General features: G+C 46.1%; 1 protein-coding gene across 1 annotated transcript in view; it reads left to right on the top strand.

Annotated features, from left to right (window-relative positions):
* The window catches only part of ATP9A (ATPase phospholipid transporting 9A (putative)), a 109,915-nt gene that overhangs the window by 66,840 nt on the left and 22,613 nt on the right, over window positions 1-20,462 (top strand). Inside the window, exons 14-15 of the mRNA XM_015597142.2 lie at window positions 1,708-1,920; window positions 14,171-14,332. Coding sequence (XP_015452628.2) covers window positions 1,708-1,920; window positions 14,171-14,332 — 375 coding nt within the window. The remainder of the gene's footprint in view (window positions 1-1,707; window positions 1,921-14,170; window positions 14,333-20,462) is intronic.

Below are 20,462 nucleotides of genomic sequence, written 5' to 3'. Positions count from 1 at the left end.
TCTAAAAGATCGGATCGCTTTTCCTCTGTTAGATAAAATATGTTTTTAGGGGAATGTTGCATCCAGTAAGTCCATACACATCTCTGCTTCCGGGACTCAGCCATGGAGGCAGGAAGACTCTTGCAGGTCCTTTGTCCAAAACCGTGATTTAAAACTTGGAACTGATGGTCAATTTGACATTTGTTTCTTATTGGAGATGGAAAAAAAATTCATGTCAAGGGAGGACCTTCCCACCATCACCTTGGGAATATTAAGTCATTCATTTGTTCAGTGAACATCTCCTGCTCTAGGTACTAGGGATGTAATGGACAAGCTGTTTTCATGTCCAGCAGGAGAATCAGCAGGCAAACAATCCAGTGTTAGGCAGTGAGGACAGTAACTCATAAGACAGGGTAATGTGGAAGCATGACTTCCGGGGGGAGGGCAAGTGGGGGGCATCATTAATTAGGGGGCTCAGAGAAGGCCTCTTCGAGGCGGTAACATGGGAACTGAGACCTCGATGCTGAGATGGAGTGAGCCAGCCCTGCAGAAATGGTGTTCCAGGCAGCGAGCACAGGAAGTGCAAAGGCCCCGAGGCAGGAAGGAGCTCAGCAGTGTTCGGAGAACAGAAAGGCCTCCGCGGCTGGAGCAGACAGAATGAGGAGGAAGATGCCATGAAAGGGGGTTGCAGAGGTGGGTGGGGCCAGATCAGGTGGGCCCTGTGGGCCATGGGAAGGCATCTGGCTTTTATTGAACATTGAGACAGACACAGCTAACAGGCGATCTTTTCCCAGTGGTCTTAATTTTTTCATTATATTTCAAGGCAGGAGATCTCTTTTTTCAAAGGAAGGCCTTCACCCCGACGTGTACAGATAGGCGTGGGCTGCTTGCCCCCCGCATTTGGGTGTGCTGAGCGGGTTCTGCAGGATTCCTGCCGCTCAGGTGTGAAGTGTGGGTTGAACACGCCCCTTCTCCCCACCCCCAGCCTACTATTCTCATTTGCAGGAAACTGAGACCCAGAGAGCAGATGTGACTTTCTCGAGGTCACATAGCTATTCACAATCCATCCAAGAATAAAGCCCACATTTCTTAATCTTCAGTACTCTTCTTACCATGTTGCTTGAAACCATTTTTCCCAAGACTTGACCCACTAAGGAGGCCCAGCCATGTGTCGAAAGGTACGAACAGAGGGATGGAGGAGGGCCGTGTAAGCAACAACATGGCTTCTTAGATGAGTTAGGGTAAACATTGAGCACATTCAAAATTACTTTTGAGAATCTACCTTAAGCGTAGTGCTGGGCACCATTGTGTGGTGTGTTCACCTGGCCAGGTTTCTGTCTGGTTGTTGCTGACTCAGCTCCCTGGCCCAGGCCTGGCTTACGTGTTACAGGTGGTGGTTACCTGCGTAGACCTTTTGAGGTCCTTGCCTTTTATTTTAAACCAAGAAGAACGTACATTGAAAACAGTAGTTCACAGGTAGACACACCCGCTCTCAGTAAGTTGTAATTTCTTTTCTGTATTTATTTTGCCTTTTTATTTTTTGCCGAGCATAACTGATTGGATCTCTGAAAGTGACATGCCATTCATAGCACAGCCGAGAGTTACGGATTAGAGCCGTATTAGCATTAGTTACGTAAGGAAAGCAGTAACTCCACATGGTTTTCCCCCCACACTTCCGAGACCCTCTGTGCCTCTCTTCACCTTCCTGTTGGTTTCTCCTTCCCGCAGCAATCCCAGGACCCACCTGCTCAGAAGGGCCCCACGCTCACCACCAAAGTCCGGCGGACCATGAGCAGCCGTGTGCACGAAGCCGTGAAGGCCATCGCCCTCTGCCACAACGTGACTCCTGTGTACGAGTCCAACGGTGTGACCGACCAGGCCGAGGCTGAGAAGCAGTACGAAGACTCATGCCGCGTGTACCAGGCATCCAGCCCGGACGAGGTAAGTGCTGGGCAGGCGCCTCATGCTGCACAGATGCCCTGCCTCATCTTCCACATGCTCTAGGAGTGGCTCCCTAAGGGAGCCACCTGTCAGGACAGACAGAGCCGGGGTGACGCAGGGCCCCTGGGGAAGTGCGTTTGCAAATACGCGCAGGAGTGGATCTTCCTTTGGAGAGATAGTCATGGACTTGAGATCTGCCCTGCATTAGGAAAGAGCAAGAGATCTTGCTCGTCATTCTGGTGGCCAGCCCGTAGGGGCACGAGGTCCCATTTAAATCACATCCCCTTAAAAAATATAAGTTTTATTATGATAAAATCCACATACCATAGTCACTCATTTACCTTATAGGTTTAACGAGGTCCCATTTAAATCACATCCCCTTAAAAAAAAAATAACAGTTTTATTAAGATAAAATCCACATACCATAGTCACTCACTATATGGTTTAGTGTGTGTGTGTGTTTTAGTATATTCAGAGTTATGTTACCAGTATCACAATTAATTTTAGAGCATTTTCATCACCCTAAAAGGAAGCACTCCATGCTCATTTCCCCTTAGATCCCTTACCCCCACCTGCACCCCAGCCCTCGGCAACTACTTTTTATCTCTATCTATCCGGATATTTGGGAACTTTCATCCAAATAGAAACATACAACATGTGACCTTTCATGTCTGGCTTCTTTCACTTAGCAAGATTTCATCCATGTTGTAGCATGTCTTAGAATTTCATGACTTTTTGTGAATGAGTAACATTCCATTGTATCGATAACACTACATTTTGTTTATGCATTCATTGGTGGTTGGACATTTCGATTGTATATCTTTTTTTTTTTTTTTTTGGCCATTATGGATAATGCTGCTATGAACATTTGTGTACAAGTTTTTTTGTGGACATATGTTTTCGTCTCTCAGTGTATATCAAGGAGAGGAATTGCCAGGTCATATGGTAAGTCCATGTTCAACCTTGTGAGGAACTGCCAGACTGTCCGAAAGTGGCCGTGCCATTTGACATTCCCACCAACAGCGTATGAGGGTTCCAGTTTTTCCACGTCTTTGCCAACACTTGTCATCATTGGTCCTTTTGAGTCTAGCCATCCTAGTCGATGTGAAGTGGAATCTCGTTGTGGTTTTGGTTTGCATTTCCCTGACGGTGAATGATGCTGAGCATCGTTTCATGTGCTATTTGTGTATCTTCTTTGGAGAAACGTCTTTCCATGTCCTTTGCCCGCTTTTAATTGTGTCATGTGTCTTTTTGTCTTTAAATTATGAGTTCTTTCCATAGCCTGTATAAATCTCTTTTCAGATATATGATTTGCAAATACGTTCTCTCATTCTAGAGGCTATCATTTTCTCGATGGTATCCTTGGAAATGCAAAAGTTTCTAATTTTGACGAAGTCCCTTAAACCATGTATTTTTAAGTCGCTGTTCCTATCTCAGCATATTCTCTGGCTAAAACCAAAAGAGTTCATTTGATTCCACATTCAAGAGCAGAGAGCCTGGCAGCTCAGTTGTTCCTTTAATGTTTTCTGCAATAAGCCCTAATCGCCTTTCCTTTTAGGGTGTCACATGATAGGAACACCCTCTGCGTATGTGCAGGCAGAGAACTAGCCCAGCATGAAAATAGAGTCAAATCTTTTGTCCCCCTGATCCGAGTGTCATTCAGACACAGGTCTGTGTTTTTTACTTCCAGTTTTCCTTACTTCTTCCTTAAAGAAAACCATTATTCTGATTATGAAAGCAATTGTTTTTTAGTGTAGAAAATTTGGAAATTTCAGAAGACCGTAAAGAGGAAAATGGGTCCATTGCAGTCTCACCCGTAAAGGATCAAAATAGACATCAGGACCCACATGAAGTACGTTCCGTGTATTATCTCATTTACTCTCTCCACCAACCGAGAGGCACTGTTATTATCCTCACTTTCAGAAAATTCGGAGATGGAGAGGTTAAACATTTAGCCTAAAGTCAACTGGTTTTTTTTTTTTTTTTAAACTTTCTTATTTTGAAATAATTTCGGACTTACAGAAAAGTGATAAAATCAGTGCAAAGAATTTCCATTTACCAAAACGTCACTCAGATTCCTCAAAAGATAGCGTTTCCCCACCTTTTCTTTATCGTTCTCTCTCTCTTTGAAAAGTAAACTGCAGACAGGACCCTCTATTACTCTTAAAATATTTTACTTTTGTTCCTGAAAAATGAAGACCTTTATCAGAGTCAGCACGTTAATATCAGGACAATATTATTTAGTATCTGACCCACAGATCTTCAATTTCATCAGCTGTGCTACTAAGTTACTTTTTTACCCCCTCCCCCCCCAAAAAAGAATTTTCCCCAGGTCGGGGTTCAGTCCAAGAGCATACGCTCCATCCAGTTGCCACGCCTCTTCAGTCTCTTCTAGTCGAAACAGTTCTTCCCTTTTCCTGGACCGCCCTGACCTTGACACTTTTGCAGGAGATAGGCCAAGTATTTTGTAGAAACGTCTCTCCATTTGGGCCCGTCCCACATTTTTTTTTTATGGTGCAGACTCGGGCTGTGCATTTTGGGCAGTGTCCTCAGCGCACGTTATCAGGAGTCACATGATACTGGCGTGTCCCACTCTTGGTGATGTTGATTGTGGTCACTTGGCCAAGGTGCTATCTCCATTTCCTCAAGGTAAAGTTACCGTTTTCCTTTGCTAATTAATCTCACGACACCAACCCCCAAAGTGACAGAGCCAGGGTTCTAACCTAGGGAGTTCGTTTTTGGATCCCAAACTCAATTATTTTACTAAATTATTTTTCAGAAGCCACTAAGAACATTTTAATATATAGCCTTCTAACATTTTACATTTTTTTCCTTAAAAAAATGGGCGTTTAAATATAGATATGATTTTGTATCTTCCTTTTTCGCTTAATATTTTATCATGCCTCTTTACTAATTTTCTCAAATATTATTAAAAACAATTTTCTGGAATTGCTACATATGTATGTATCCTAATATCTTTAACAGTTCTCCTATTACTGAGATTTGGGTTATTTTTAATTTTTAGCAATAATATTTATAAACATTTCAGTGAGCATCCTCACACCTGGTATGTCTAGAAATGGTGTTACTGGGTTCATTAATTCAGCAGGTGTATTTGAGTGCCTGCGATGGGCTAGGCTTTCTGGCGTCAACATTTGACAAGACAGTAGCCTGGTACCCCCAGGGTCGCAAGAGTGGGACAGTTGAACCCCTGAGTCTTGGGGTCCCAGCTCCACACCTGGGCCAGTTACTTATCCTTGTTGTGCCTCCATGTGTTTGTGACATGGGACCCACCAGAGGGTATTACGAGGCCCTTACTAAACAGTCAGTCAGGAAATCCCATGGGTCAAATCAAATGGGTGTTTTTAAGGCCCATGATAAAAATGACCAGAGTGTGTCCCAGAATTTTTTTTTTAAAAAACGATTTTACTTTTCCACCAATGTTTCAAGGACTCTCAGTTAATTTTTCGTTCATTTTAGGAAGGAGGGGGCTTCTCTGAGTGAATAAGTGCTTGCAAGGCCTGGACTCATCTGAGACTTTCAGAGAGCCACTGCTAGATGATGGCTGGGGGACAGCACAATGGGAATCTTTTCCAAAGTTCAGAAACAAAAGGACGCTTGCATGTCTCATGCCCTGTCCAGTCACTTCCTCTTCCTTTTTGGGGGGGAATGGAATATGTCCCCTGGAAGGCACCTCCTTCCGCTCTGCGTGGTGTTTGTGCAATAGCTCAAGCTGCGAAGCCGGGTTCATCGTGACCATTGACATCTGAAGCAGGCTTTTCAGAATGAAAACTGTGGGAGCCCTTGGCCGGATTCCTAGGTGGGAACTGTATGCAGAAAGAGAGAAGGGGGAGGGAGCGATGACCCCGCTGTCCTACCCAGGCCTGGGGCGTGGCAACCAAACACTTTCCAGATTTGTCGTCATTTTGTTCAATCTCGCTTTTCCCTTCGGGAATGGGAGGACGCTACCCCCGAGTGGTAGGTGTGAGAAAGGACCCGATTCTTGGTAGTTGTGGACAGGGAACAGCAACTTATGGGGGTACTTGATGGAATTTGGACGAGTTCCCAATGTCGGGGACCTGATCAAGATCAGCCGGCACTTCTGCCTCTGAGCTCCTGCTAGGCCTGTTGGCTGTGACGTGCGTACGTGGGGTCTTTGGTGCCTGTCCCTCCCGACTTCGATATACTTGCTTTGGGGCTGTGCAAAGACCCTCCCGTGACTGTAAATCACGGGACTGTAAATCATGGAATGCTTTGTGCTTCTTAGCGCCTTTTTCTTGAAGTGAACAGTCCTTTCTCTCTTCTGTCCCTTAATTGTACTAGAATTCAGATTTGTTTTGTTTTTTTTCTAAGATTCTGAGTAATGGATGAAAAAAATTGTTTTTTTTTTGTTTTTTTTTTTTTTTTTTGGGGGGGCCTTTGGTGTCTTCATAGAGGTCAGTATCACCTTCTTAGTTTCTTTTTTATTTTTTGCACACGCGTGTCCTGCTTATGGTAGAATATATGAAAATAGATAAGAAAAAAAGTAAACCACAACCCTGTTAACAAAAGGCATAACTAGCATTAATATTTCATTGATCAGCCTTCTAGACTATTTCAAAAGATGTGTGCCACAAAATACAGATCTGTTTACGTAAATACACCAAGTGCCAGAAAGAAGGCTAAATCAAGTTTTAGTGAAAACTTGCAGAAAGCTCTCCTGTTCCCAAACCCCCTCTGAGATTCCCCATCCACGCGGCTGGGTCTAGAATCCCACCTTTGAAATTCTATATCAATAAAACCTTGCTGGTCAAGGCGAGGTCAGTTTATGGAATACATATAGAAGCCAGTATTCATTTTCCTTCGGAGCTGCCGGAGTAATTTCTACCAGTTGGGGTAGGATTCATTTCCTGTAACAGAAAGCTGGATTTCCTAAATTTGTTTCCTGTGCACGTTGGGCTGTGGAAGCCTTGAAGGGTCTTTATTCAGCTATGGATTACAGCCCAGGGGCGCCGGGCCCTCCCTGCCACCGTACAGTAGCTCCCGGGGGACATGAAAGAGATCTAATCTGGCCGGAGAGATCCTGTGATGCTCGAGCGGGCCGGTTTCAGCCCTGATGGCATGCCATCACTTCCAGGATATTGAGGAGCACTGGAGGTGGGGGAGGGGGGACAGTGGAGCGGGAGGGGGTCGTGGTGATGACACAGCTTTTGTCGTATTTGTTTCTTGGCGTGAGTGCGCTAGCAAGGAGGTGGTCTTCTGCCACGGGGAGAAGCAACCCCGTGACTCATTTGTCTTTTCCATGAATTCTTTCACGGTGAAAAAAAATTTTTTTTTTAACTTTTAAAATCACAAGCACTAATGTCCTCCCTTTAGACAAAGTAGGCATTGTGGGTCCAAAAATAAGTTAATGAATGCTACCTGTCTCACCGCCTAGCGATAACTACTGTTTATGTTCTGGCATAGATCTTCCCAGAGTTTTCTCAATAATTCCAGAGCTGTTAATTACAAGGTCTATACTGTATAGCACATTCTGTGGGCTCAGGGCAGGTTCTGCCGAGGCTCGGGGCACCGGGTGAAAATCTGTCTCCTTCCCTCCCTGAGACCTCTGTCTTCATGGGCTCTGCACAGCGCCTCCTCTCCCAGACGCTTTTTCTGAACTGTTGTTGGTATCTGAGTGTCCTCGCAGAGAGAATTCTTTGCATATATTAGAATTTTCCTCACCTTTTGCTTATTAACATTAAAAAAAAATTTAAAGGTACCGTTGTAAATTATTGAACAGTTTTGCGCTTTTAGTAACCCATCTCGTTAAAGCGTGTCGGTACATAGTACACCACTGCATTGTGACGTGACGTCAGCAGAGGGCTGAGTTTTACGTGTTCCCATGGGCTGCCGATGGCATCTCTGAAAGTCTGCGTTTCGAGACCCTCCTTCCCACTCACTTGTGCGAAAGGCGAGGACATCGTATTGTCCCCTCCTCACCTTTGCCAGTGTGGTGCCGGCCGGGGTGAACTTCCAAGGTCTCACTCCATTAGCTGTGTGATTTTAGGCAAATCGTCGCTGAACTCAGCCTCCTAAAGGTAGAAAGGGGCTAATACCGCTGAGCTCACAAGCCCTTTGAGAGAGCAAGTACAGCAGGGCACTGGCAGCGGTAAGAGAAGGCCACCTGCTGGACACCTGCTCTGTGCCGGGCACCGCGCCCTGGGCACCCATCATCACCCAGTTCCTGCGATCGTGCCATTTTGTAGATGATGTGGTTGGCTAAGGAATAGTCCTAAGGTCACGTGACTGGCAGCTCGCATCCTAGAGGCTGGACGCATAACCATGCTTCGCCACCCGTGGGGTGACCGCTTGAAAGTGCTTTTTAAACTCACCAGGTGCTGCGGAGCATTAAGCACCTGCGTTTGGGGGAACTCAGGGCTGATACTAGATGAGGTTCCAGAGTGTCTGGTTGTTCTTACCTGCTCTGGTCCCCTTGTGTCCTCTGTTCTGAGCCAGCATTCAGAGTCCGGGTTCTCTCAAGCTCACTGGGACATTTTTTTTGGTCCCCTCCCTCATTTCTCATCTTGGGAAGCGTCCACATTTGTCGATAATAAATCTTCCTCTACGGGATCCCAGAAGTCTACCTTCCGTGTATCATGCTTTCATCTCTCTGGAACCCTGCCCTTGGGAAGGAAGACCAGGAAGGGTGTGTTTCCTCTCTAGTTCACAGTAACCTTGAAACGCTCCCCCTTGCAAAGGGCCGTGAGAGCTGGGCATGGAGCTGCATGAGCGGGTCTCCCCTCCTGACAGCAGAGCGTGTACATGGAGAGCATCCTGCATCTCTTTGGAATGCCCAGGTGCTGGGTGTCATACAGTCAGGGGCGAGAGGTAAGCACGGTGAAGATATAGCTAATCTAGAAGCAGGTTTCGTTTTTAGTTCTGCCCCCATTAAAAGAGCAACCTACTTTGTTAGAGAAAAAGTAAATGAAAGGACCCTTCCCCCCAAAATTCTGCTATGTTTCCTTCCTGTCTCTTTTCTGTACGTCTAATTTAAGTGTTTAGTGTCATTCCACGTTCCCTCTTGATTTGTTCACTTACTAATACATTGTGTTATCTAGTAACTATCGTGGTAAGATATTTAGTGGCTGCACTATGTTCGATGCTTAGACACCTCACAGAGTGTTCAGTCTCGCAAGTGTACCATTACGTGGTGTCCCCCTGTTGGCCTTCATAAATAATGTCGTGATAGATAGCCTTACCTGTCCGAGGTCACGACACACCTCTGAGCATGTGCATAAAAGTCCCCAGTTGTCTCGTTTTGCATTTTCTTAAGCCCGTTGCAGAGAACGAGGGTAAAAACCACCGGGAAGGGTGGGCACAGGGCTTTGGGGTGGGCCAGGAGGCTCACAGCCCGTTTGCAGCTGGGAGGTTCTTCCCTCCGTGGCCACATTCATGTTAGCGGTTCCCCTAAATGCCTCCTCGTACCCTGAGCTTCAGCTCCAGGCCCTCGGACAATGAGAGCATTCAGACATGTGCACGGACGAGCTCAGAGCGTTGACTCAGAAAGGGTTAGGTGGCTGGGGGGCCTTGCCATCACGCTGCCATACCCTCGGACCCAAGGGTGAGGTCCGAGAACAGAGGTCAGGAATGTAAAGAAAAATTCCTCCATCAGTGTTATTTATTAACCACTGGGGTGGAATCTTAAAACAGAGTTTTGGTTGCTTAGAAGGTGGGTGGGGGGCTGTGTGAGGGAAGACCAGAGTGTTTTAGGGACCCTGTAGAAAACCGTCAAATGAGCCTTCCTTGGACTTAGCTCACCCTGGGGCCACGATGCAAAAGTTCTGTGCCATAGAATTTTAGTTCAGCCCAGAATGGACTTGAGTCATTTCTAAATGGCTAAATGTCTATGGCAATGATGCTGCTCTCCCTTCTCAAATATTAATTTTTATCAGGGTTAAGAGATTGGAGCCCGAAGTTCAAGTACAAGATCAAGGAAGTTTGGATTCTATTGCATCTTCTTATTCTTAACCATAGCGGGCTGTGTGTTGTTTGCTCCATGTTGTATTTAAAAACAAAACAAAACAAAAAGCAAAACACTAGCGAGACTTAAAAATCACTTAATGTTATACAAATATCATCCTCTTTTGAGAAAGATAAGATCTGGAAATAACGGGCCCAGTTTCTACCTGGCGGCAGTTAGCTGAACTGGGTGGCTGCTGCCTCAGTTTACCCCTGGCCCCTGCGTGACCCGCCCTCCTCCTGTCTGCTGCCTGTGCAAACCTCTCTCGGAGTTGGAACCTGCAGCCACCCTGTGGCACATCATCTCATCTATTCCCTAATTAGGTAACGAATACCTTAGGTCTGTGGATAGATTTATAATCTTGGAAGTCTGGGTTAGGGCCGACTGGCTACTCTGTGAGCCTGGGTGTTTATCTTGTTGAATGCCACCAAAGAACCCCTTCCGTCAGATATCATATTCATGCACGCTCTTATGATTAGTAGGTATCCTGCTTTTCGACAAGAATTCAAGGCTCTGTAGCTTGATCTGGCGTATATCCCAAGCACACATTCCCAAGTACAAAGGGAAAATTATTGGAACTCGTCACAGGTGGTTTATTGCTGATCCAGCAGTGATGAAAAAGCCCTTTCATGAATAGTTCTGGCATGAATTCTTCGGTTGGGCATTTTAGGGAGGAAAAGTTGCGGGCCGTGTCCGTTTGATTTCCTGATGAATCTGAAGCACACAGCCCACTCGTGAGCCGAGCCGGAACCCCCTCCCGGTTTCCAGCATTCGATCAAGTTTGCATCTGATTTATTTGTTCATTCATTCACCTTAACGGAGGTCACTTTTTCTGCTGCTGCTTCGACTTCCAGATATTCTGACTCAAGGGCCCTTGAGACCCCAACTCTGGCTGTTAAGGACAGTAAGACTCAAGACCTTGCAATCCTTTATCATTTGACAACATAGAATGATGCTTTTAAACAGAAGCACGGATCTGTCAGAATAAGAAGTAGCTTGATTTTACATCATCTCGCTTTGGAAAAGAATGCGGTTGTCTCACCTTATCCCGGAGATGTTCGCCTCTGCCGTAGTTGAGAAGGGTTAGTGAGCACCCAGATTCTAAACTTGTCCCTTCTCAATAGGACCTGGGGGGGTTTTCTGTGTGCTGTTAGAAAGTAGCCTTAAACTAACACCGACTGAAGTTAAAGTCTCAGTGAGAGAGTGGGAGGTGAGAATGAGCGACCCCCCACAGGGCTCATATCCTGTTCGAATCCCTACCCCCCCTCCCGGCCCCCACAAGACTGATGAGGTTTTGATTAGGTAGGGGGACAAGCATAGTCTTGCAGTAAGTCCCTTTATCGAGAGGTTTGCCATAGAAGAAAGCCAGCATGGTTAAAACATGTTTACCTACAGTTGCGATTCATCCTTCATTAGGAACATTCATCCTTGTTGATCTTTTGAGATTTATTATTCAACTTTTCCTCCAGCACAGTCCCGTGGGGTCCATGGCGTGGGGGCTGGGCCGGCCAAGGGCAGAACAGCCTCCACCCCCCTGAAAGCCACTTCCGCTTCTGGAGTTTCAGGCCCTTTCTCTATTAGGTTAAGAGCAGTCTACGGGGGAATTAGTCTATCTCTTTGAAGCCCAATATCACAGACTTTTCACATCTTTTCAGAACAATGAACTGGGTTTTTAAGGGGTAAAGAAACAGCTGCTTGAAAACAAAAATGAAAAAAATCCTTTCGATCCGTTTGCAGGCATCCAAAGAAAAATTTCGTTTCTTTTTACATAAAATGGACAGGTAAAGAAGGATGCCAATCGGGCTTGCATATACTTAGGTATTTGTAATATCTTGTGCCGGTATGTTTACTTAATTAAAAATAAAAGAAATGCACGTACATGCTAAAAATATTTCAGTAACGTAGAAAGATAAAAGTAAAAGCTAGAAAGATTTCTCTTCATGTTGATCAACCTTTTATATACAGATGGGGTTATTTGGTATATACAGATCTTTACTGGTCTTTTTAATTTTAAACTTCGAAAGAAGATTGTTAGCAGAGTTATCAAATTAAACAAATAAGCAAATGGGTTTCCAAAGACTTAAGCAGGCCCCTAGCAAAAAATAAATAAATAAGGGAAAATGGCTGATTAGCTGTGGCTTGGAGGGAGAGATCAGTGTGCCAGTTTCTGGCATGGGTCGGATTAGAAACCTAGTTCATCCCGGTTGACTTGTTATGACATAATTAAAATAGGGTCCGGTTTCCCATTCTTGAATAACTTCTTTCTAATGTAAATTCAGTTAATATCAGCAACAGAAACCTAATTAGATAGCTGAGCAGGGCACCAACTGAGGATGTATAAACAAATCGTTTAGGGCTGGAACAGAGAGGAGAAATAATCAGCTTCAGGCCCCGTGTTTCGGAGGGAGCGGAGATTGGAGGTGGGCGGCAGAGCCGGGCTGGGGCTCCTAGTGTGATCCCCACCACCCCTTCACCAGCCGAGGTCCCCGAAACGAAGGCAGAACCGTGAGCAGCAAGCTGCAGGGTCTTCTTAGTGGCTTTCGAAGAGTCTCCTGGTGAAGGGAATGGGGGCTCAGGGAGAACCCTGATGACATAGAGGTGCCGGAGGTGGCTGCTGCTGGGAGAGCTCCTGGAAAAGCGACTCTTTTTACCCACCACTCCTTATGGAAAAATACCCATTATGACATAGGTCAGACATTTGGACAGTTAACGGGGTAATATGATGCACACCCATATACCCACTACCAGGCTGAAAGATGACACGGCATTTCAGGTGGAGTCGACGCCTCCTGCGTGCCCCTTTCTCCGTCACCTAAAACCCACCCCCTTTGCTTCCCCGAAAAATTAAGCCGTATAGGAAGAAAAGGAGTGGCAGCGGTCCCTTTTTTCTTTTTAAATACCGCGCCCTTGGACTTGGAATAAAATGGCAGCTTATTTGGCCTTAACACCGGACCTCTCCCATGTTCGTTTCCTATTACCACTGTATAAATTGCTGCAAGTCTGGTATTTTAAAGCAGCATAGATTTATTAGGTTACAGCCCTGTTGGTCACAGGTCCGACCCGGGTCTCACTGAGCTGTGATCACGGTGTCCGCAGGGCGGCGTTACGCCCAGAGGTCCCGGGGAGAGAATCTGTGTCGTCGGCTTTTCCAGCTCCTGGTGGCCGTGCACGTTTTTTGGTCTACGATCCCCTACTCCACCCTCAAGGCCAGCGATATTGCTTGTCCCTTACCCTCCTTCTGCCTTCACATTTCTCTCCGGCCACAGCCGGGAAAGTTCCCACTTTCGAGGACTTGCGTGATTCACATTGGATCGCCCGGACAATCCAGGAAAACCTCCCCATTTCCAGGTCCTCAGTCAGTCACATCTGCAAAGTTCCCGTCGCCCCGTATGGCCCCACATTCACAGGTCCCAGGGATTAGGATGAGGGCGTTTTCGGGGATCGTTATTCTGCCTATTGCACCTTCCATCAACACCCTAATGGTGACAAGGTCAGGCGTGGACGCCTGACAAATCGTGCCTCTGGGAACACAGCATGTTGGGCGGGTGGGTGGGCCAGTGGACCAGAACCACCTATCAGGTACGCCCGGCCCGGTCTTCACCACTCACCAGCAGCATTATCCCGGCAACGCCTCGGGGCCCTGGCATCTTCATCTGTACGACCAGAGTTCTCATCTCTGCAGCACTGATGTTTGGGCGGGGATAATTTCCTGTTGTGCTTAGCAGCATCCCTGGCCTCCACCCATGAGATGCTAGCAGCACACACCCCCCCGTCGTGACAACCAAAATGTCCCCAGACATTGCCAAATGCCCCCTTGGAGCACAGAATCGCTCCATCGAGGACTGCCATAGATATCCACCTTGCCGAATATCTGGGGGACTTAAAGGGAATCCTGAAGGCCAAGCCACCCCATCCCAATAACGGCGTGGCTTGGTGCACGTTCTTCCGGAAGTGACGTGTGGTCTGTGCTAATCACTTTTAGTCCTGCGCGGTTCTCTCTGCTACTGGTCTGGCGTTTGGTCTGCTCTGGGGCCTGGAAGAGAAGGCAAGTCGTACCTTAGAGGGGGCAGCTGTGAGTGCGTGGAGTCTCAGCAGGCCCAGAGGGGTAGCCGCTGTCCCTGGCCACCCCGCACAGCCTTCCCTGGGAGCCCAGTGATTGCTCGGGCTTCACCCATCTCTGTTCCTTCTTCCACCTTTGTGTCCATTTGCTTGACCTGTGAACTGGGACCCTCAGGCCGAGGGTCTGACCTTCGACCCTCTTCTGTTTAGGTGGCCCTGGTGCAGTGGACTGAAAGCGTGGGCTTAACCCTGGTGGGCCGCGACCAGTCTTCCATGCAGCTGAGGACCCCTGGCGACCAGATCCTGAACTTCACCATCCTGCAGATCTTCCCTTTCACCTACGAAAGCAAGCGGATGGGCATCATCGTGAGGGTGAGTCCTGTGTCACTGATGACTTAAAACAGCCAAAAGCCCCAAGCCGAGTGTGCCGCGACTGTCCCTGAGGCTCGATGTCCTTTCTTACCGGCTTCTAACCATCCTCGCTGTGTCGTCTGTTACCCAGACTAACAAGGGAATGTAATTCCCTAAGCAGAGAGAATATTAGTTCATCTCTCGGGCAGAGCCTCGGGCAGCTGGTGGGCTTCTGGTTGACTCAGGTCTAGAGTGAGAGTGTAGGCTGGGCATTTCTCAATGATAATACATTTCTTGTTGTGTGCTCTGTTGTTTAATTACATGTGTATTCCTTTATGGAGGTGAAATTCACCTAACAGAAATTTTCCATTTAAAATGTATAATTCAGTGCCATTTAGTATAGTTACAATGCTGCGCACCACTTCTGTCAAGTTTTAAAACATTTTTATCACCCCAAGAGGAAACCCCGCACCCATTAGGCAGTGACTGCCCCGCCCCTCTCTCCCCTCTCCCCCGCTAGGCCCTGGCGTCCCCAGTCTGCTTTCTGTCCCGGCAGACTTGCCTAGTCTGAGTATTTCACATAAATGGCCTCACACGATATGTGAATCTGTGCCTGGCTTTCTTCCATTTAGCCTAATGTTTTCACGGTTCATCCACATTGCCACCGGTATCAGGACTTCTTGTCTCTTTATGGCAGAATCATTTTCCACGTTGCTTACCCTTTCCTCCGCTGATGGACCCTGGGGGTTTTTCTACCGTTTGGCTGTTGCGAATGATGCTGCTGTGAACATTCGTGCACGAGGATTTGAATACCTGTTCTCAGTTCTTTTTGAATATATATCTCAGCATTGAATTGCTGGGTCATGCTGGATCAGTTACTCAATTACTGGGTAGTTCTATCTTTTTTAACTTACGGGGAGCCTCCAAACTGTTTTCTGCAATGCTGTGCCATTTTACATTCCGACCAGCAATACGTGAAGGTCCCAGCTTCCTTGCATCCTCACTACCACTTATTATTGTCTATTATTATTATTATTATTATTATTATCATCATCATCATTAGCATCTTAGTGGTTGTGAAGTGGCATTTCGCTGCGGTTTTGATCTGTATTTTCCTAATGACTAATGATGGTGAACATCTTTATATATTTATTGGCCACTTACATATCTTCCCTGAAGAAATGTCTGTTCAAGTCGTTGGTCCTTTTTTTGGGGCTATCTTTTCATTGTTGAGTTGTAAGAGTTCTTTATATAGTCTGGATACTGGAGCTTTGTCAGAGATACGATACGCTCACAGTTTCTCTCATTCTGTAAGTTGTCTTTTACTTTATCGATAAAATTCCTTTAATGCACAGAAGTTACTAATTTTGATAAAGTCCAGTTTATCTATTTTTTCTTTTGTGGCTCTTGACTTAGTATCATTATCTAAGAGTTCATTGCCAAATCCAAGGTCTTGAAAATTTACTCCTATATTTTCTTTTAAGAGTTTTCTAGTTTTTGCCCTTTAGGTCATTGATCCATTTCGAGTTAACTTTTGTATATGATGTGAAGAAGGAGCTTAACTTCATTCTTTTGCATGTGGATATCTAGTTGTCCCAATGCTGTTTGTTGAAGAGACTATTGTTTCCCCATCAAATAGTCCTGGCACCCTGTTGTATTTCAATATTTTCATTATTTTTTTATTTATACAATTACAAAAAGTTATTGAAAAAAAATGACTTTTTAAATCACTCAGCGTCATCATTTTGCCGTATTTCGTATTTTCTTCTCATATTTTTGAAAATTTTATTGAAATACGACATACGCAGAAAAAAGTGCAAACATCATTAGATGTACATATCTCAAGTGTTAATAAAGTTAACACACCCGTGTAACCAGCACCCAGACCAAGGAACAGACTCCCACCCACTGTCACTCTTTAGCTCCCTCATGTCCCATTTCTGGTTAATAACATCCCCCACCCTACAAGGATATAACCTCTGTCCTCATTTTTACCATTGATTAATTTTGTCTCTCTTTGAACTTTATATAAAGGAAGTTGTACAGTAGGTACCGTTTTGTGTTTGAATTCATTTGCTCAAATTTATATTTGTGAGATTCATCCATATTTTCGCATGTATTATAGTTCAAAAAATTTCTTAAAGCAATAAAACACTGTGCAGTGAATTGAAATCCCATCTGTCCTTACACCAAGTTCAATCATTCATAGGAATTTAAAAATATGATTATCAGACATGTTTGGGTATAAATATTATGTTTTATGGTTTACACATTTTTATTCTCTGTATGAATGGCATGGTAGTACGTGTCATTTTTCCACTTCCTGTTTTTTGTTTAACATTAAAAACACTTCGTGTTTATAGCCTGACTTCCACTTCATTACCCTTAGCTGATTTTTAGTATTGCGTGGTGTGAATAGACCTCTCTTCCTTCCATCTACTGCGGTTCCCTCTTGATAGACAGTTAGGTACCTGTGACTAGAAAGCTTGTTCTCGTCTGCCTCAGCCTCCACTGCACTGATGTGTTTCTCTGTGGCAGATTCCCAGAGGCAGAGTTGCTGGGCTGTCGAATGTATACACCTTTAACTCTACCAGATGCCGTCAACTTTTTCTCCAAAATACTCGTACTAATCTCAGTCCCACCGTTGCTCCACATCCTCACCAACATTCGACAGTGTCAGACTTCTTATATTTTGCCTATCCGAAGAGTCTGAGTTAACATCTTGTTTTCCTACTGGCTTTTTCACTCACAGAGGCCACGCTTTCCGTTCTGGGAAGCCTGGCAACCCCGTGTTCGTACACCGCTTTGTTCAGTAGTTCTTAAAGCTGGCTGGTGGGCATCAGAATTACCACGGGAGCTTTGAGAATGCAGATTCCTTGGTTCCATCCCACTCCTATTTGGGAATGGGAATGTTCCCCAGCGTTTTTAAAGGTTCTTCAGATTCCTTGGCTTGCCCGAAGAAACTTCTGCCTCAGATAATAAGAAGCTTTGGTAGGGAGAGTTTCTTTCATCTTTTCTGGAATTTTTTTCTTAAACGTTGAGGATCCCCTCCACCCTGTCTATACAAGTGTTTCACGCCTTAGGGATCCGAGTTTGGGTGTGACGAGAGGGACATCAGAAAGCTCATAGAGCACCCAGAGTAATACTGGGGTGACGTTGCTGCATACACTTAACTGTTTAAAACAGCAGCAGGTGTTATCTGTGGGCCAGGAGTCTGGGTGAGGCTCCGCTGCGTCTCTAGTCATCCAGGGTTCAGCCGGGGTGGGATCCACTTCCAGACAAAACCAGCGTCGTTGGCAGGATTCCATTCCTTGTGGTTGCTGGACCGAGGGCCTTCGTTCTTTCCTGGCTGTCAGCCAGCGGCCACCCTCATCCACTGCCGCATGGGCCTCTCCAAGGGTCAGCTCCTGTGTCAGCTGGCTTCATCAAAGTGAGCAAGGGAGTGTGAGCAAGATGCAAGCCACAGTCTTTTGTAAGCTAATCTCATAACTGACCTCCCATCACATTTTCCTTGCTCTGTTATTAGAAGCAAGTCCCTGGGTCCTGCTGCCGACTCAGTGGGCATGGATCACACAGGGCGTGGAGACCAGGAGGTGGGGGTCACTGGGAGCCGCTTTAGAGGCTGCCGCCCCCGGTAGAAGGTCGAGACAGCTCCATGAGCTGCTGCTCTGGTGATCCAGGGACAACAGCGTGAATAGGCTGTGACAACAACACACGTGAAGGGGTTTTTATGTCCCTTCTGCCGTACTTCGTACCTACCTACTTCAGACTCCACAGGAATTATAGCCTTGGCAGCTCTGCATGGGAAGGGAGCGTTTTCTCCCACACATCTGCTGCTTTTCCCAATGGTCCACACCTGGCCTGACCTGTGGCTTCCAAACCATATCTTGAGTACACAGCTGATGTCAAGAACATCCGTGGCCTGGAAGTAGCAGCACAAATCCTGTGGGCGGGTGTTTCCTGGGGATTTAGACTCATTATCTCCTATGGAATTACTTTCATTTTGTTCCAGCCCTTTATTTTTTCAAGTTCGAGGGCCATGGACTCTGCTGAAGTCATTTCGAGGTTGAATCATCATGGAATAGTCCCCAGTATTGGCCACCCTAGAACGAGTGGGCTGTAGCGTACCCCACCCTTCCTTTAGTTGTAAAGGTGTCTCATTCCCAGACACGTATCTTATTTTATGAAATGTGGTCTCCGCATCTTCCCATAGCAGGAGGAGCCCTCGTGCCTGGAAGTACGGCTTACTTGTTGGATGTGCAAATCTACCATTACTTTAAACTAGCAACCCCCCCTTCCCAGGTTATTTAAAAAAAAAAAATCATTCGCTTAAGGCATTTAGGACAAATAAATCTATAAAGAAAGGGATCACACCATTCCATCTTTATTTCCCACCCAAAGACGGCCACTCTTACCTTTTCAGAGAATTTCCCTTCATTTTTTCTAAGCATATATGAGTGTGAATAGCCGCATACATTTCATAATAGACTTGAACTCTATATAAGGGTTTCTACCCCCCCTTCCCATCAAACTTTATATATGGTGAAAGTTTTCTCCTATCATTAAAACATGGTTTTTATGATTTTAAAGTAGGGCGTTTTGTTGAAAAATGTACCATTATTTAATACTTTTTTCAGTGCTTAGGTTGTTTTTCGTTTCTCACTGCTAAAGTTGCATCTGTGAGCATCCGGCTTCGCTAGGCTGTCTTTAATGAAATGCATATTATTTTGCTCATCTTTCTTGTTTTCTGCCCGGCCTTCCCCTCTCTTTGGTTTTGATCAGCGGAAGTCAGTATTGAGGGCGTTTGGACTAATTCTCCGCTGCTCCTCTGGCGAAGTGGTTCTCACCTGGGTGCCATCTTGCTCTCAGGGGACATTTGAAAATACACGGAGACATTTTTGGTTGTGAAAACTCACTCAGAGTGGCGCTCGTGGCCTCTGGTGGGCAGAAGCCAGGACGGTCTCCTAACCAGGAATCATCCACCACCAGTGTTCGCTGTGCTGAGGCCGAGAGCTCGGTTCTGTGTGTCCACATGTCCTGTCTGTTATTTGAAAATAACTGTCCATCACCTGATGTGAAGACGTTTTAGCTCGGGAATAAACGTCTCTTGGCTCGGTTTAGCGACCGCTGCCTGAGGGTTTGACTCGCGCCTGGTTCATCAGCGGTTTTAAACGTGTGTGAGATCATGGGCGGTATCTTCCCGCACCCGCATAGCCAGGCCTGGTCTGTGCGTGACTCTGCCTCCCCGAAGGGCGGAAAGGGTTGGAGAAGCCCGTTTCTTTGGGGCTTGCGTGCGTGTCCTCCTGGAAGGAGGCTGCGTTGCCTGCTTTGTTTTTGTTGTGCACAGATGTTCCACTGCCCTCCCCCCCATGTGGAATGATGAAGTCGGGTCACTGGTGTGGATCACCCCCTCGTCATTGTTTGAATAGAAGAGGCCTTTGAACAGGTGCCAGAATCAGACCACAGTGGAAAAAGACGAGGCCCCCACACAATGCAACACCACCAGCAGATCTCTGTAAATTTATAGCGTCATCTCGCCATAATATGGGAACGAAGTAACCTTGTGATGAACTCGGTGGGAGGAAATGACTAATGGGAGGAGATAGTCGATACAGTATTTATACTGGATGGGTGTCTAAGCTCTCTCGAGCCCCTTCTGGAGTAGAGGAAGCTGGGGAGGGGGACCTTATTTCCTACAGCTATGTTATTAAGCACCGTTTGGGTGAAAGGGAAGGGGCGGGGAAAACCTCTGATGCTTTCATGTTCAGACCCCACAGCTGTCTTTGGCCTGAGTCGCAAGCAAGCCTATGCATAATCTGGCTAAAGCTTGCACTTCGAACGCTTGCAAAACACAGGTGTCTCTTCATGGCCGGCGGCGGCGGCGGCTTTTGACGAGTGATCATGTTATTTTAAAAGGTTGTCAGTGATTAGAAGACATTCATAAGTTATTTTAAAAGAGGAAGCTGCGTCACTCATTTGTCTTTGGGTCTTCAGTTTGTATTCAGTGGCAAATGTACAGGCACGCATTCTGGGCTTTCCAGGGGAGTGAAATTTAGGCACGAGGCGGTGATGGCCTTGCTCAGTCCCCCTGCCCATCTCTACTGCCTCCAGCCTTCCCGTGATGGGCATCTTGGGACATCGTGGGAAAGAG

Source organism: Pteropus alecto, unplaced genomic scaffold, assembly GCF_000325575.1.
Source record: "Pteropus alecto unplaced genomic scaffold, ASM32557v1 scaffold45, whole genome shotgun sequence".
Taxonomy (NCBI): Eukaryota; Metazoa; Chordata; class Mammalia; order Chiroptera; family Pteropodidae; genus Pteropus; species Pteropus alecto.
The sequence above is the reverse complement of the archived record's forward strand: the minus strand, read 5'-3'. Positions and strand labels throughout refer to the sequence as shown.